The sequence below is a fragment of the Prionailurus viverrinus genome, chromosome E2 (genome assembly GCF_022837055.1).
Source record: "Prionailurus viverrinus isolate Anna chromosome E2, UM_Priviv_1.0, whole genome shotgun sequence".
NCBI lineage: Eukaryota > Metazoa > Chordata > Mammalia > Carnivora > Felidae > Prionailurus > Prionailurus viverrinus.
The window spans coordinates 52701356-52719234 of record NC_062575.1 but is presented as its reverse complement, the minus strand read 5'-3'; the positions used below and the strand labels follow the sequence as shown (position 1 = coordinate 52719234).

At 45.5% G+C, this 17879-nt stretch overlaps 1 protein-coding gene across 1 annotated transcript in view; it reads right to left on the bottom strand.

Moving 5' to 3' along the window:
* Window positions 1-17879, bottom strand: part of SAE1 (SUMO1 activating enzyme subunit 1) — a 74929-nt gene that overhangs the window by 36694 nt on the left and 20356 nt on the right. The window contains exons 4-6 of the mRNA XM_047835950.1: window positions 16841-16983; window positions 14524-14623; window positions 2410-2515 (exon numbers count right to left, since the gene is read on the bottom strand). Of these exons, the coding sequence (XP_047691906.1) occupies window positions 2410-2515; window positions 14524-14623; window positions 16841-16983 (349 nt within the window). The remainder of the gene's footprint in view (window positions 1-2409; window positions 2516-14523; window positions 14624-16840; window positions 16984-17879) is intronic.

Genomic DNA, 17879 nt, shown 5'->3' with positions numbered 1-17879 from the left:
CTGAGGCCTAGGGAAACTGGTCTGACAATCTGGACTCGATGGCCAACGATGAGGGTCCTTCACAGCCACGTCTGCCACAGGTGAGGCGGGGAGAGGGAAGAGTGGCAAGCCCACACCTGTCATTCCTGGCCTAGAGGCGATGTGGGCCCGCCTCCTTCTAGAATTCTATGACCGTTACAGAACCGTACATGGGAAAAAGATTAAGATAGTACACTGTATGGTATGTTTCTTACTACAGTAAAAAAGTTTCTATGACTGTTAACTAATGGACATCGTTCAAATCCAAAGCCCTGAACCTTGAAACCGAAAACGTAACTAGTACCGCTTAGAAGAGAGAAGTAAACAAACACAGGGGATGTATTACCCAACAAAGTGTCATAGGCAGAAAATTAAAATCCAGTGGGAATAGCGACTCAAGTATGGAATTAAGGGAAACTGAGTCAATCCCAAAACTTCTCCACAGCTGCAAAGTACTCATGCCAAAAACAAAAAGCCCAAAACAAAACCAAAGCCCCCAACTTCACAGACAACGCAGGTCTCTAGGACTTCCTCACTTTGCGTGGAGCCTTTTGCCCGTATACAAGCCTCACAAAAATCCCATGAGGCAAGTGCTATTAACACCCCCAAGGTCAGAGGTGAACTTGAGTGAGCTTCAGGGAATTTAACTCTGTGGCTATCAGCCACCAAAAACAATGACAAAACCAGGACTGAGAAACCAGATCTGTTCTGAACAACCGTGCACCACTGCCTGCCGTAGAGGTCACAGCACTAAAACGACAGCTTCTTCCTCTCGACGCTCTATTCCCCCCGCCCCTTGTAACTTCTGACGGTGAAGGCCAGCAGTGCCCGGATTAAATACAGACTTTCCCCCCCACACTGTTTCCAGGTTACTAGTTCTGCCTTCCCGCCTCAGTGACGGCCTCCCAAGGGCAGGGATGACTGCAGGTCTGGGCCTTCATCGGTCCGTGCCTTTTACAACAGCTGTAGGCGGGGACCGGCAGCTGCTTCACACGAGTGTGGCGAGGGTCCCATAAGCTCCTATCTAGAAGCACTCCGAATGGAGCCGGGCTGCTGCTCACGGGTCTCACACGGTATTAGGTGTCAGGGTCCTACCTCCCTTGTCACCGCCAATCGGCATCCTCTTAGATAAAACACTGGGCCTTTCTAGGTCTCTGTTTCCTCACCTCAAGAGACCAAGCTGGGGAGAACTCCCACCCTGTCCACCTCACAAGGGTGCTGTGATGAGGAGATGGGAGGAGAAAATACTCTAGAAGCTGCAAAGGGCTAGATCACGTTCTCACCATGGCGCTACTGACACTAGCGGCTGGATAACCTTGTTCGTCGGGGGCTGTCCTGCACCATGGATATTTAGCAACATGCCTGCCCTCTCCCCACCCCACCTGCCCCCAGCCCGAGCGACCAAAATCGCCTGGACACTGCTAATGCCCCCTGGCGGGCAAAACTGCCCTCAGCTGAGTATCACCCGATTTTGGTAAGCTCAAATACCAGACGACCGCTTTTATGAGCCGCAGCCAGAACCGCTCAGGCTATACCCCAAGGCTCTGCAAACTAATGGCCACTGTTTACTGAGGGCTCTCGAAGTGCCAGGCACTGAGTGATCAGCTTCTCCCGATGGCACAGGCCCCAAGCTCATGCTGAACCCTGGACTGGAGAGGGCACTCCCTCGCTTGCTGCTCTGTCCCAGTCCAGGGAAGGAGGTGTTTTCTGAGTCCTAGCAGACTCACGTGCGTAAGACTCATTCCCACCTAACCCACTGGATGATTTCTACACAAATGGATACTAAGTGCTCTGAACTAGTTCTTCCCAACCCCGATCTGGCGAACATCACTGATAATATGGGAAAAGCTTTCTTCCTAGCTAATGAAGACATAAACCTTAGCCTCCTCCAATCTTCAGTTTATTAAGAAGTTTTATACAGTTTTACGTATTTCCATTTCAATCTATATACACAGCGCCTGGTTTTGTGTAGCTATCACAAACAGCCACATCTGTCCTGATATGGGGTAGGAGGTGTTCCCGGAGTCTGCGCAGACAACTAGAAGGAAGGAGGTGGGGATGTGGCTCCTTACCCAGCCCTGGAGAAAGGAAGGCTGAAGACTGTCCAAATGCACCCAAAATTACATTTCTGCAAACTTTACAAATACAAACGACAGGTCGACCTCAGTCTCCCTGAGAATGGGTCAGGGTTATGCAGAGCTCAGTGAGGGGCCTCATCTCCATCCACCTGGATGTTCTCGGGGCGGGGGGGGAGGGGGGGGGGCACTGAGAACCAGCTTGTGAGGAGCTCGACTTGGGGCAAACACCAAGAAATCCCTTGGACTGTACAGCCAAACCCGCAGCAATCCGAGCACATGGCGCTCATCTGGAAGCTCTGCTCTAAGCCCTCACCTTGAAGGAGAAAGTAATCCGAAGCTGTGCGCTTCAGAGCGGCCTTCGCTTTCTCACTGCTCCAGTCCACCTCCAGCGCTTCCTTCACGGAGCAGAAGACCACTTTCTGTTGAAAAAAGGCAGAACTGGTTAGGAAGAAAAAATGTCGGCTTTAAATTACAAGGCAGTAGCTTTTCATCTTCTAGGAGAAATGTGATTATTCAAGGTTTACTGTTTGTTAAAGGAAGCTGAGGACCACTCAAATCCAATAAACATTTATTAAGCACTTACCGTGTGGCTCCTCTGGGCACTGGGGACACAGCAATGAGTGACACATACTCCCTGCACTGAAAGAGGTCAGAGCGAAGCTAAAAGACCCAGTTCCACTCTGGCTCTCCTGAATTCTGTGTTCACACCTCAGACATACCTGCATGAGTAAGCAAGTGTGTGTGCCTAAAAATATTCAAGAAAACATTCTAACAGTCAAAAGAAAAATTAAATAGGTCTCAGTAGAAAAATGATTTGATGATAACGATACCAATAAATACAAGCAAAATACAAAGCAGAAAAACAAATAAGGGTTATGGAACGAAAGCGCCAGGCTGTGGGAATGGAAAGGCATTTGCAAAACCCTGTGGTAGAAGGAAGCGTGGCTGAAACCTATTATGCTAAATGAAATGATCTTGAAAACTGCCATCACGGGGCGCCTGGGTGGCTTGGTCGGTTAAGCGTCTGACTTCAGCTCAGGTCATGATCTCACAGTCTGTGAGTTCGAGCCCTGCGTTCGACCCCTGTGCTGACAGCTCAGAGCCTGGAGCCTGTTTCAGATTCTGTGTCTCCCTCTCTCTCTGCCCCTCCCCTGTTCATGCTCTGTCTCTCTCTGTCTCAAAAATAAATAAACGTTAAAAAAAATAAAAAAATATATTAAAAAAAAAAACTGCCATCACAGAGTTATATTTTAAAATACATATAAACAATTAAATATGAGTAAGAAAGTGGTTTTCCTTTTACTTTCCTAAATCATTCAGTCCAAAAGCCAAGGGCTGGGACTAAGGAAGGGTAGGGAACAGAGTGTGAGTGGAGGGGCTGAGTGGCCTGATAGGGATAGAGCAGAGCAACGTAGGAGGGGCGGCACTGGGAGACTGACTCCCCCCAAGGACTTATGCAACAAGTGAATATACGAGAAACCCAGGGTTCTCACTGTCAGAGAAGACAGTCCTAATTGTGGAAAGGGAAAAAACGAGAGTGAAGCCTGTGGTGGGCTACTGGTGTGAACTCATTTTCAATATGTATATAGACAAGAAAGTAAACGGAGATGCAAGCGTGTCTGTGTACACACACAAATATAGTAAAACTTTGGATTGCAAATAAGCTGTTCTGCGAATGTTCCACAAGACAAGCAAACATTTCTAATAAATTTTAACTTGATAAACGAGTGATGTCTTGCAACACGAGTAGTCTGTGCCACTGAAAGTCACATCATCACAGCTGAGCCAATGGTTCTTCGAATTTGCTTTGATATACAAGTGCTTTGGATTACAACCATGTTTCTGGAATTAATCATGCTCACAAACCAAAGTTTGACAGAGCTATGTCCATGGACAAGGTATCAAAGTGACGATGCCCTGACAGCAGTGAGAACACGTAATAGCCAGATGGTTTCTAACCCCCACCAGAGAAATAGTTCTCTTTGGAAACATGGCTGATTTTGAAGCTGGGGCAGAGCCCATGTACTACTGTGCCTAGAATAAGGAAGCGCGCAAAGAATGACGGGGAGGTATCGAGAGGAAACAGGAGCCAACATAAATAAACTTAAATAAACTAGAATTCATTAGTCATAAATCTAAAATTAACTATTACTGTGACCCCCACACCCCTGCGAACATGGCACTATGAGCGGCACGGAGCATATGGCCTTCCGCTTTCGCACCCTCGGTGCCCTCCACACACCCTGCCTGCTGTGACCCTGGGGGCTGAGGGTGGGCATAGGCTCTGCTCCACTCTTCCTGCGTAAACTCAGACAAACACAAATGGTATTTGAAAACAAGAGAAAACGGTATTTGAACAGTGGGAATCAGCAATTTTGCACAGAACTGTAGTCTGCCTGAAGTTGGGACAAAATCGAACACATAAGATGAGTTTGGTGCTTTGGAAAATGTGAAAGCTGCTAGTGATGTCTACTCCCCTCTATCAGAAGTAACTGAAATTAATGAAGCTCTTGCAGAAAACCCAGGACTTGTCAACAAACCTTCTTATGAGGATGGTTGGCTGATCAAGATAACATTCAAGAATCCTTCAGAACTGGATGAATTAGCGAGTGAAGAAGCATATGAGAAATACATAAAATCTGAGGAATAAAAATGGAACCCCTAAATTGACTAGCACGTAACAAAAATAAAATAAAAGCAATTAACAAAGTTTGATGAAGAATACGGTACTTACGTATTTTCAAAATACCTCTCAGAAAATTACATATTATTGCACAGGGCAGAGAGGAATTGTTTTCAAAGGAGAAATCGACCTTGAATAATCCTACTCTGAAATCAAAGTTAACACTGCCAGTAAAGGAGCATGTGGAAGCCAGCACCAGACCACAGGATGGGATGAGAGGCACCCACACTCTGGTGTGTCTGCCCAAGGTGTGCAGCTAGAATCTAATCATGAGAGAACATCAGACAAAGCCAAACTAAGGCACATTTTAAATTTTTACAAAATAACTGCCTTGCAATCTTCAAAAGCATCATGAAAATCCAGATAAATGCATGATCCTGAACTGGATCCTTCTGTCATTAAGGACATTATTGGAACAACTGGTAACAGCTGAAATGGGTCTGCGGTAGATGGTAGTGATGTATTCATTTGAATTTTCTGATTTTGAAGTTTGGTTTGATTTCTCTATGGAGAATGCCTTGTTTGAGAAAATACAAACTGAAGTATTTCAGAGTGATGGATGGACCCCTTCCTTATTCTCAAATCGTTCAGAAAAAAATGGTTCTCAGTACTAACTACTATTATAAAGTTTGAGATGGTATGTGCATATACAAGTATTTTCAAACTTCCAGAGATATAGGTCTCTTTTTCTCCTTCCTTTTCTCACTACATATACACACCACACCCCAGATATTTAAAACAGAAAAGAGACACAGCATAATTTAGAAGGCTAAGTGAACCAAGATCTAACTGCTCCCAGGCAGTTGCACGGTCTACTAAGGATCAAAATGGAATTGACAGATGAAAGTTCAAATAGCTAGTGAAGATGAAACAGTCAGGTTTTTAAAAATGTTTTTTTAATGTTTATTTTTGAGAGAGAGAGCTAGAGAGAGCATGTACAAGGTGGGGGGGCGGGGGGAGGATCCAAGGCATCTGTGCTGACAGCAGAGAGCCTGATGCACGGCTCTAACTCATGAATCGCGAGATCATGACCTGATCCAAAGTCAGAGACGAAGTCAAAGGCTCACTGACTGAGCCACCTAGGCACCCCTGAAACAGTCCATTTTTAAGGTGGCTTTCTGCTTCCCCCATAAATACTCCTTTGGGATTTAAACCCACCGTAAAAGTTAGTATACAAATATTTGTCCTGACCTCAAACCTTTTGGTCAGTGGGTCTGTTTGACCTCAAAAGTCAAGTCAAATAATCAGCTGACTGACATTTATTGCCTGATACAGACTGCCAGATCCTTCCTAAGTCTTACAAAACAATAAAGCCAGCCGCAGTCTGGGAACACCATCACAATGATGACATAAACTCTCACTAGGTTTCATAAACTACCTAGATTTTAATTCGGAATTTTTGTAGTTTACTTGGCTAAGAATTCACTAATTTGTTAGGTCACACTATGACAAACAAGGAAAAAAAAAAACTGAGTCTTAGTCCCAGGCAGGCCTACCTCTAAACTTTCAGGGCCCAGGTTTTGTAAAAGTACAAATGGAGGGGCGCCCGGGTGGCTCAGTCGGTTGAGCATCCGACTTCGGCTCAGGTCATGATCTCACAGTTCGTGGGTTCGAGCCCCGCATCAGGCTCTGTGCTGACTGCTTGCTCAGGGCCTGGAGCCTGCTTCAGATTCTGTGTCTCCTTCTTTCTCTGCCCCTCCCCCGCTCACGCTTTGTCTCACTCTGTTTCTCAAAAACAAATGTAAAGGGGCATCTGGGTGGCTCAATCGGTTAAGCGTCCGACTTCGGCTCAGGTCATGATCTCGCAGTCCGTGAGTTCAAGCCCCGCGTCGGGCTCTGCTGACCGCTCAGAGCCTGGAGCCTGTTTCAGATTCTGTGTCTCCCTCTCTCTCTCTCTGACCCTCCCCCCCGTTCATGCTCTGTCTCTCTCTATCTCAAAAATAAATAAACGTTAAAAAAAAATTTTTTTTAATAAAAATAAAGTCTCTGAGCTTTAATTTCTATAAAAAAAAATAAATGTAAAAAAAATTTTTTTAAAAAGTACAAATGGAAACCCGTATCACAACTACATATTTAGGTATACGTCACACTAACAATTAAAAAAATAAAGTATACTGTATTCTCCTGCCTTGACAGATATACGTTCTTCATTACCACCTGGAAGACAGGGTTCAAATGTGGAATCCTCACACTCCTGGGACGTTCTATGTCAGAATGAGATGCACTAGAAAGCTGGTCCTCACCCCCTCCTCCCCCTTTCTTCCCACCTCTGGCTCTGTCCCACAAGGCAAGAGGCTGTGCAACTTGGGTGTGGCCACCCAGGCCACTCTTCTTGACTAAAACACCTGCCCTTCAGGCCTAGGTATGTGGACATTGTTGCAAAGTTTGCACTCCAAAGGCAGATCAGGGAAGAAGCTCACCAAAGCCTGGGAAGTAAGCCTGGGACTGTTTGGCAGGAGATTCCAGGGGTCCCAAGTATCCACAAGGGAGTCCAGGACAGAGGGGTGGGGGGATGGACTCCAGATGGACATATCTCCTTAATCCCATGGAATTCTCACTCTGCGAGGGGAACGGCTGGTAGGAGGCCAGGGTGGGACCTTCTAGAGTACTAGGGCCAGGGACAGAGGCCCTCTTTCCTCCCCAAGTCTAAGGGCAGAACTACTCACAATGTTGCTAGTAACTTGTGAACTCAGACAAATGAATTTACCTCTCAGGCCTGTCTGTGGCAGACAACTTTTAGGGGGGGGTGTCCTGGTATTTGGGGAGGCGGGCCCTACTAGCCTCATCTGATATGTGTACCAGCCCTCCAGCCACAAGTGACAGGGCCAAAGGTAGGTACACGGCCCAAGTCACACCAACCAGATTCTTTATTCTGGGAATCAAGAATCTGAAAGTTAAAAACAGAGGCATGTGAAGGGCAGGCAGGACTCTTTATAGAAAAGCTAAATTCCTACAGCCTCCAAGTCTCCCCATCTGGCCTGGTCTTTCCCCTTCTCAGGTCACAGTAGTTCTAATGCCTCTTGTGCTACTCCAGGCTGCCTCTAACATAATGTCCCATTTTTTGGTTCAAACTGTTCAAAGTCTACTACCACTGGGGCGCCTGGCTGGCTCAGTCGGCAGAGTGTGCAACTCTTGATCTCAGGGTTGTAAGTACAAGCCCCACGTTGCAGGTAGAGATTACTTAAAAATAAAATCTTAAAACACACACACACACACACACACACACAGTCTACCACTGTCATTTGTAACAATTAAAAATAAAAAAAAAAGGAGTGCATGGCTGGCTCAGCTAGTACAGCATACGACTCCTGATCTAGAGGTCATGAGTTCGAGCCCCATGTTGGGTACAGAGATTACTTTAGAAAACCAAACGAAACCAAACGTAACCATGTCACCTAATCTATACTACAACAAATGCAAACGGTGGTACCCATCTTACGCACCTGACACTGGATTTACAATGTGAAAAACATGCTTAATGGCACCTACAGAGAAAGAACAGTCTTTCAGATGAAGCACCCAGCAGTGCCTGCCAGGTAGCGGCCAAACTACTTGAATGAACACACTGTAACAGGTAACTTTCACATCTCACTCACCCCTCCCACTTCTCCATGCCCTCAGCTCATGGATCTCTCTGGGTAGAATGCCTGACTCACTTCCCTCCACTATCCATTTCTTTTCCGGACAATTCTGAGTCTTAAAGATCTCAATCTGATAGTCTAGTTAAGGCTAAGCCCTCTTATTCCTCTCCTCAGATGGGTATCAGCTTCCTGAGGCAGGGACCAGTGAAAGGCACAGCCCTGCATAGAATAGACTGTCAATAAAAATCTGCGAGCTGATAGGATCCAACCTGCTTTTCATTTGCCAAAAGGCCCAACAGTAAATATAAAAGATGAACTCTCCCACACGGTTGGACAGACATCAAATTGTAGGGCTGTGCTGAGCCACTCCAAACAGCGGGCAAGTACAAATACATCAACGCAACAGGAGCAGGTTTAACACTCCGAGGCAAGATGAAATCAGCAAACCAATACAGCCTCTTAAAACCACACTCTCCAAAGCAGACTATCCACTCCTGTGCTTACAGAAAATACGTTGAGCAAAAAAACAAAAAAAGCAAAGACGATACACATGTAAGTCATGTGTATATAAGATCACTATGTATTTCTCATATGTGTTTATGTGTGTTAATTAGAAATCCAATTGTATCACATACTGGAGTAGAAGGAATACTGAAAGGAATGTGTAATTATTGGGGAGCAAGGTTCATGTTTTCTCAACTTGTTCTGTATCTTCCAATTTTGGGACTGTAAACGTATCTTACTTTAAGAAGCAGCCTGAACATCTATAATAAGGGATACAGCTCTGGCTGTAAAGCTAAATGTAAATCTTTGAAACGACTTTGAAAACTACAGATTTCTAGGCTGGATTTCCACACCTACTCGTGGGAGTCTATAGTTTTCAAAAACATTCTAACAAATGACAACCGCCATCCAAGACAAAGCTGTCACACTTAGCAGAGTGGCAAAAGAGCCTGAAGTTACCAAATGTTACCATTACATACTGCTGATTCTGGAATGTGAATTGATAAAACTACTTGCAAGTAATTTAGCAGGTCTGGTAAAGTTGAAGCTGCACATACCCTAATTTCCCTCCTAAGTATACGCCCCAGAAAAATCACACATTTACCCGAGGAGATTATCTTCTCTCTCTCTCTCTCTCTCTCTCTCTCTCTCTCTCTCTTTCTCTCTCCCCTCCTTCCCCTGCCCTCAACTGCGGCACCATTTGTAACAGAAAAAAATTACACACCCACATGCCCATCAATAGAAAAATGGATAAATAAATAGTAATATATTCACACAACAAACGCTCTACAGCAAAAAAATAAACAACACAACAAAATAAGAAAAAATGTCCTGCGTTGCTGTCCAAGATTACTCACTATCATGATGAAAATGTTCTGTATCTGTGCTTTGCGATACAGATGCCAGAGCCACATGTGTTTGGTGAGCATTTGAAATGTGGCTAGGGAGACTGAACTAAATTTTTTAATTTTATTTTAGTCCATTTTAATTTAAATAGCCATACGTAGCTAGTGGCTACCATAATGGAAAGCAAAGTCCTAGAACTGCGTGCAAACACAGATGGCCTCACAAACATAAGGCTGCTCTTAAAAAGCAGGTGGCAGCATGCATACAATATTAAACTGATTGGTAAGAAGTTAGAAAGCATACCAAACAATTGTATACTGCTTGGAAATACATATGTAGCAAGAAGAAATGGGTGGGAATGAGAACCACAATTGAGGACAGTGGTTACTTACGTTGGGGAGGGAGAGCCAGGGGGTCAGGGGACCCTGACCAAGCTGGTCAAGTTGAGTGCTTGAAATTAGGTGGTAACTACATGGTAGTTAGCTCTATCATTCTTAATTTATACCTGCATCACATTCTAGCGTTAGATTTACAAACATGGGTTAAGATGCCGCATCAAGCAGGGCTATAACCGCCCCTCCCCCTTCTGGGTACTTTCGAAAATCCACACAAACGTACCAGCCCTGGAGAGAAGACAGAGAAGGAACACGCAGACTGGCACAACAGGACAGGAAATGTTTTGATTTTTAAGTTGGACAGTGTTTTATTGTCATGTTCTGTAATCTGTATTGATGTATTATTTTGGGGTATCAAGTATCACAATAAAAAGACTGGATTGTGATGTGATGCTGGGAGAGACCGCCTCCCCTCATCTCTAGACAGACCCCCCCCCCCCCCAAGGCAGCAGCAGCACCCACACCCCACCGGCCACCACACACACAGAACCGTCCTACGTGGGAAACCTATCAGCACTCCACCCAGCCCTGCAATCTGCACCCTGCATCTCCTGCCCCGGGCCCCCAAACCAGGTGATTCTGACAATTAGCACAGTATTGAACACTTCTGGCCTAAAGGTCTTGGTCTAGGCAACCCCATGAACTTACTTCTAAATATTCCTGGCCAAGCCCCCCTGTTCTCTTTGGAACTGTGTTCTCTCAGCCCAGCTCAGATAACCTAAACCATTATAACCAATGTGTTAGGAAGTTAATACATTCGGTTGATCACAAAGAAAATCGATTCGGAAATTCTTTTTTAAAATCACGATCTTGGGGTGCCTGGGTGGCTCAGTTGGTTGAGCTTCCGACTTTGGCTCAGGTTGTGATCTTGTGGTTTGTGGGTTCGAGCCCCACACTGGGCTGCTGCTGCTGTCAGCGCAGAGCCCACTTCAGATCCTCTGTCCCCCTCTCTCTGTCCCTGCCCTGCTCACACTCTCTCCCCACCCCCCCCAAAAAAAGTAATAGTAATAATAAAATAAAATAAAATGACAATGATCTCCTCCAAAGCCAACACACTATGTCACAGGAGCAGCCGCATCACACTGAACAAACATTTCCCGGGTAGGACCGTGCCCGGTGCTACACTAGGAACACGGTGGCGAACAGATCCGCCCTGCCCTACAGAGCTTGGACTCTAGTGGGAGAGACCCTAACAAGTCCCTCGTTGTGCCAAACCCAGATGCCACCTAAAAGAGGAAGGCTGAAACCAGTCTGTCCCTGGAATGTTCCCTTCAGGACGGGGGTGAGAGGAGATGAATTGTCCATAAACTGCTCAGAAAGGGGGATCAAAATAACGAATCACTACTCAACTGTGGAATTTCACAACTGATTCATGACAAGAGTATTAACAGGGCCCAAATTAGTCCCCTACTATTTCAGAAACAGGTGAAATTAAATCTGTATTTCTTAGCATGTCCCCAACAAATCCTACTTTATCTTTAATTTTTAAAGAGCTGTTATGGAGAGCAACCACCACCGGGCATCTACTGGTGTCTGGCAGCATCTAACAATAAAGGAGACCTTTCACCCTAAAGGTTTTTCCAGAAAGGTCCCAAGTTTTGCATATTTTATCCCATCATCCCCATAAAACTTCAAATTATCCTAGAAACTCCAAGAGGATTCACCTTTTAAGTCGCAGGGCAAGCCAGTGCCCTCAGCCCCTGTGCCCCCCTCCAAATCGGTCCCATCGATCTCGGGCAGGTCAAGGAACTTCTCTTAGTGACCGCTGTACGTGGAGACGACAGGACTGGAGGTGCTTCCCTGCACCCAACAGAGGCCCTGCACACAGTAGGCATTTTACAACTCACAGATGCAGAAAGAGCTGGCTGTTTGGGGGTGAGGGAAGCCAGACTCATCCTGTTCCTACATCTGTGCTTTCTGTCGGTCCTATCTCCTGTGACTAAATGCCCGTCCCGGCTTCGGTGCTTGGCAAACTGTCCTTCACGTGCCGCCTCTAACAACTCTTCCTCTGGGAAACCTTTCTGGACAGTTCTCTATCACAAAACTACTGCTCTCTCCTTATCTATTGTGCACTGATGATGTCTCCCCATCAGGCTCGTGCCCAAGACCTGATTCTGATGAAGTCTGTCTCCTACCTTTTCCTGGGCACCAAAGGAAGCAAACCACTGAGCACCTACCTCTGGGCTATGCGTTTTCCCACTGTTGTATTTATCATGATGACACATGTGTTAGAAAGGCCCAATATCCTCCGAAGCGGTGTGAAAACCACAAGCTCTATTTTTCCTCTTTGTTTTTTAAGCGTTTCTAATTTAGGAGCACAATGTGTACCTTGAAGCAAACGTGGCTATACAACATTTGGTTGAACCTAAGGAGGGGGGGGAGGGAACCCTAACCAGAAACCTTTCGCAGGAAACAGGAAGTGGTTGCCTCCCCGCCCCCATCCTGCACTTTGAGCATAACCCAACTACTCATTCTGTACAATTTAGGCAAAAGGGCATGACCTCAATCAAGGAATTTTTGAGTTGGAAGACAACTTCAAGATCACGGAGCGGTCTCTGCCCAAACTGCGGTGGCGAAGCGGCAGCCCCACCGGTCACAGCGGGTCCTTCCACGGCGCTCTCGGGGGCTCGGTGAGGTGGCACAAAGGCAAGGTTCGGAATCCCAGGGACCCAGGGACCGTAGTGAGGAATGCACCGCATGCCTCACAACCTTCAGGGCTCGGGGCTGGAATCCAGGCCTGCATTGTCCAAGTGAAACAGCTGACTAACAATGTCAGCTGGGGAATATTTTGATACCTTCAGATTCGGCCCCTGTGGGAAGAGGCTGCACGAGGAGCCCTGTGACTGAAGAGCCCTAAGAATGGTACGCGAAGGCCACCGGGGGCCTACCAGGGCCGCCCGCATTCTCCTCATAGCTCGCTAAAGTGGCCCCCCGAAGGGGTTTCCAGATCTGCCCCAGTGGGCACCACCAGTACTGACTCAAGGGAAACTTCCAGCTGTGAAGGGCTAACAAAGCTGGCCGCTCTCCCCATTTGAATGTAAAAGACCCGCCTCAATCAGGGAAGGCCTTTAGGCCATAAAACCCTTCACACCAAGGCCAAGTGTCACACTTGTAAGAGGGTGTGATTTATGAATTGACAGCACCCACAAAGCTCCTTTTGTGCTCCTCCGTTAGTTAACAATTTATCTCCCCCCACCGAACTCACGGCGCTATTCAGATAGAGCTCGACTGGGCCTCAGAAAGAAAGAAAAGAGGGAAGAAAGAAAAGGACCCAAGTTTTGGCCAAAACACCAATGTTCACTCTGGATAATTACCAGTCCTGTGAATAGACACCAAAATTAGGGCTTAATAATTCCTCTGTATCACACTCCCAGCAGCAAACTCTTCCAACACAAACATACAGAGCAAGAAGACGAAAATCTCCAGCGCAGCCCTGCGGGAAACTCAACAGAGTTCCACTTCTGTGGTTTCTGCAGTCTCTCTTGTGGTTTCTGCACTCTCAGAATCCCCCCGTTAGAGCAATTTTAACTCGAAGCTCCGACCAGCTGTTTTTCTTTCTCAACATTTCAAACTACAAAGCAAAGAGTAAATATGGGCTCGGTCAAGTCTTTCCTCGGTTCCACAAAACCAATCCTGGCCCCTTCTGTCTGGTCTCCCCCATCGCATGACTCCCTTCTCAGATTCCAACACTAGCTGCCGAGATCATCTCCTTCCAAGTCCCCGCCACTCCTCTCTCTGTAAAACGAATTTAAATTACTGCGCGAACCAGGCTGAAAACAAGAAAATACACACCGGATAGTAACACTTGTCAACACGGAGGCCTTTATTCTTAAAAGGTAATCTGGTGGAAAGACGACCCCAAACATTTCATCGTAAAGAAGCAAAGCATATGCAATTCAAGCTTAAACGGTCTTCCTGCCCGCTTAGGTAGGACCTTCCTAAATTATCTAACTATCCCCCCCAAGATTTATTTTATGCAAAAGGGATGGCCTTTGCTCAAGAACAGTGGTTCTCATACTGCTCCAGATACTAGAAGCCCAAATCGGCCCACACACCACGTCAGTCCTGCAGGCACGTTTTCTTTTGTCTCCATGGGGTGAAGGAACAGCATTCAAACCAAGGTGAACAGACTGGTGGTATTTAAAAGTTTGGGACAGAGCCTATAAAAAACACATCTCCAATTCTGTTAAAAATTCGTACCCTGCATCACTGGGTCCCTACTCGTCTTCATGGCAAGAGCTGGCTGCCACTAAGCAGCAGTCATCCCCTTTAAGTGGGACGAGCACTGGCCCGGCTTGTCCAGACCCCACCTCCCCCTTCAAGACTACACGCGTGCTTCCCCTGCTTGCAGATGTAATGGCCCGTCCCCTACAAGGCTCCAAAGTTTCTGATCTTTGACCCCTTCACAGTACACATACCTTTTTGACCATAGTTGTTTCAGATGAATCAAGTTTTGCCCTCTTGGTATCAGGTCCATCTTCTACTCCTTGGCTAACTTTGGCAACTTTGGTTTTCTCCCTAGAGGGTGACAAAGCGGGAACGGAGTTTACTCTCTGAATCATGCCATTAGAACAAAAAGAGAATCATCAGCTCACAGAATAGGATGGCAATTAAGAGCAAAAGCTTTGGAGTCAGGCAGATCTGGGTGGATTCAAATCCGAGGGTGGCCAATGATTATCTGATAAGTAAATTACCTACCACGTGGGAATAACAATCCCTGACAGAATTACTGTAAGACGAGAAATAACAGGGGCGCCTGGCTGGCTTGGTCAGTTGAGCGTCCAACTCTCGGTCTTAGCTCAGATCATGATCTCACGGTCCTCGGGATAGAGGCCCGAGTCGGGCTCTGTACTGACAGACAGCATGGAACATGTTTGGGATTCTCTCTTTGCCCCTCCCCTGCTTGTGCACTTTCTCTCTCAAAATAAATAAATAAACTTAAAAAAAGACAATAATAAATTGCTTAGCACACCTGCCTAGCATATAGCAAGCTCTCAATAAGCTTTATAAATTTCACTTGAATCATGAAATAAAAGCCAAACTTAATTCCTCCCCTCTGCCATGGGAACTCACATTAAGATAACCTGGGCTGTTTTCTCTACTGTGACTTCTCTATTTCTAGTATGCCAAGAGAACTAGAGTTTCTGAAAACCATAAAATGCCAAAGTTATGAGAAATCTCGAACATGTCTGCCCTTCCCTCATTTTGATTTTACAGACAAGAAATTTGCAGACCAGGGACACATGGGGGGCTCAATTGGTTGAGCGTCCAGCTCTTGATTTCAGCTCAGGTCATGATCCCAAGGTCATGGGATTGAGCCCTGCACTGGGCTCCACATGGAGCATGGAGCCAGCTTAAGATTCATTTTCTCTCTCTCTCTCTCTCTCTCTCTCTCTCTCTCTCTCTCCACCCCTCTCTTCGGCTCGTGCTCTCTCTAAAATAAATAAATTTTTTTAAACTGAAAGAAAGAAAGAAAAAAAGAAAGAAAGAAAGAAAGAAAGGAAGGATGAAAGGAAAAAGACTTGCAGACCACAGAAATTTCAGTGATTTGCCTAAGAAGCTGAACAAAAGAGGGGTGCCTGGGTGGCTCAGTCAGTTAAGCGTCTGACTTCAGCTCAGGTCATGATCTCGCGGCTTATGAGTTCGAGCCCTGCATCGGGCTCTGTGCTGACAGCTCAGAGCCTAGAGCCTGCTTCAGATTCTGTGTCTCCTCCTCTCTCTGCCCCTCCCATGTCATGCTCTGTCTCTGTCTCTGAATAATAAATAAACGTTAAAAAAAGCTTTTTTTAAAAGAAGCTGAACAAAAGAAGGCAATTCTTTTTTTGTTTTTAACGTTTATTTATTTTTGAGACAGAGAGAGACAGAGCATGAACAGGGGAGGAGCAGAGAGAGAGGGAGACACAGAATCCGAAACAGGCTCCAGGCTCCGAGCTGTCAGCACAGAGCCCCACGCGGCGATCGAACTCACAGACCGTGAGATCATGCCCTGAGCCGAAGTCGGACGCTTAACCGACCAAGCCACCCAGGCGCCCCAGAAGCCAATTCTTGATTCTTGGTAGGAAGCTTCACCTACCACACAGGGTGTCTTTTTACCTCTTATTAGCAAGGGACATACAAGAAACAACAGCCAAAAACCCACCACAGAGTTTTACAATACGGGTATCATCTGCCATCTCTCATCTAGAAGCTGCAAGTTCAAACCACTGCAGGTCCCATCATGTGAGAATCCCCACGGTCTGCAACCTTGATATTCAAAATGAGAGGATGAGGTGTGTTTGTTACACCAAAGCAGTGTCTGGACTTTGGAGCTTTTCCCAGGTAGACTGGCTGAGTGTGCCTCCAGAGTTACCCATCTGACTACTCTGTACTCACTTTACTACCAACCTGAAAACACAGAAGCCAAAACTGAGAAAGGCAATCCAAGCAAGCCTCCCCTATACAGGAGGTGTGTGGTTTCGCCAACTGAAGTCCAGGCCCATCAAATACCCACAATGGTGTACTTTGATTCCTAAAGAACTCTGCTTTATTTAGGATTTAGATCAGAACATTATTTTGGAAGACGGGGCTGCATCTCCTACGATTCTGAACACACAACCTATACAATCAGTGAGCTGAAAATGAAATGGTTTCTGAATATTCTAAGAACACTTTCCTTAGATGGGTTGTTCCCCACCAATGAGTAAAACTGTATTTTTCTGAAAATGTTACGTTCTCCCCTCCTCTCCCAAAACTTACTCTACGAATTCATGCTCTCCAAGATTGGCAAATGTGTATCCATGGTAGCCAAAAACATCTCCTGTAAAAAACTTGATGCTATTTTTGTGACAGATCTGGTCAACTTTAACTATGACATCCCTGGAGCAGCAAGTCAGACAAACCTGCAGAAAGAAAAAATTTCGCTGGGTGTGAGTTTTGCAAACTGTGAATCACTGCCCTGATGTCTAAATAAATCTTAATGAACAGTCTCTCTGGGCATGTCTAAAGCCAGTTTTGAACTGGTATAACAGGTTCTTTGGATCCTATGGTTAGAAGACAAAAGACAAGTTGCAGGTTTCAGGAGAAATATAAATTGCAAGACCTCTACTTTCAGCAATCAAAACAAAATGGGTTTGGCTAGAAAGTAAAAGCTATTCAATGAATTTATTTCCTCTATTCTGTAAACATAAACAAACCACATCTCACAGTTTCCGTGAAGTGGAAAAAAACAGTAACAATTTAGCGTAAGTTACTTTTAAATTACTAAATCTATTAAAATCTGAATAAGCTATCACAAGAAGCAAAACCAGTTTTAAGTGACCCAAAGGTCACTTTAAATACGAGGGCATTTTTCCCCCTTCTTCTGATTGATAGGTTAAGATAAAAAAGATAAACAAGTCCCGTTGAGATTAGTTTTCCACAGTTTTCCACAGTTTTCAAAGTGAAACTTTATCTGAATCTGAGGACAAAAGAAAAGGTTACACACCAAGTGACCTTCCATTCAGACGTAGACAATGAACCGGTGATTCACTCAATGGAATTATCAATGTTGCTCTGAGGCCCCTAGGTTGTGTTCCAGTAAGTTGAAGCACTGGAAATAGCTAAGTTTTACGGCATAAAACACCTTTTCAGGAGAAACTCTGTGATAAGGGCTATGAAAACAAGTTCCAAATTGCACATGTTTTCTTCTAAACATAGAAAGTTGGAGAAGAAGTTACAAAAGGATATTTTCATTTGACAGAACCTCTTTGCTGCTGTCTGGCAGCCTGAATACCGAAACAGCCCACAGAAATGAGTG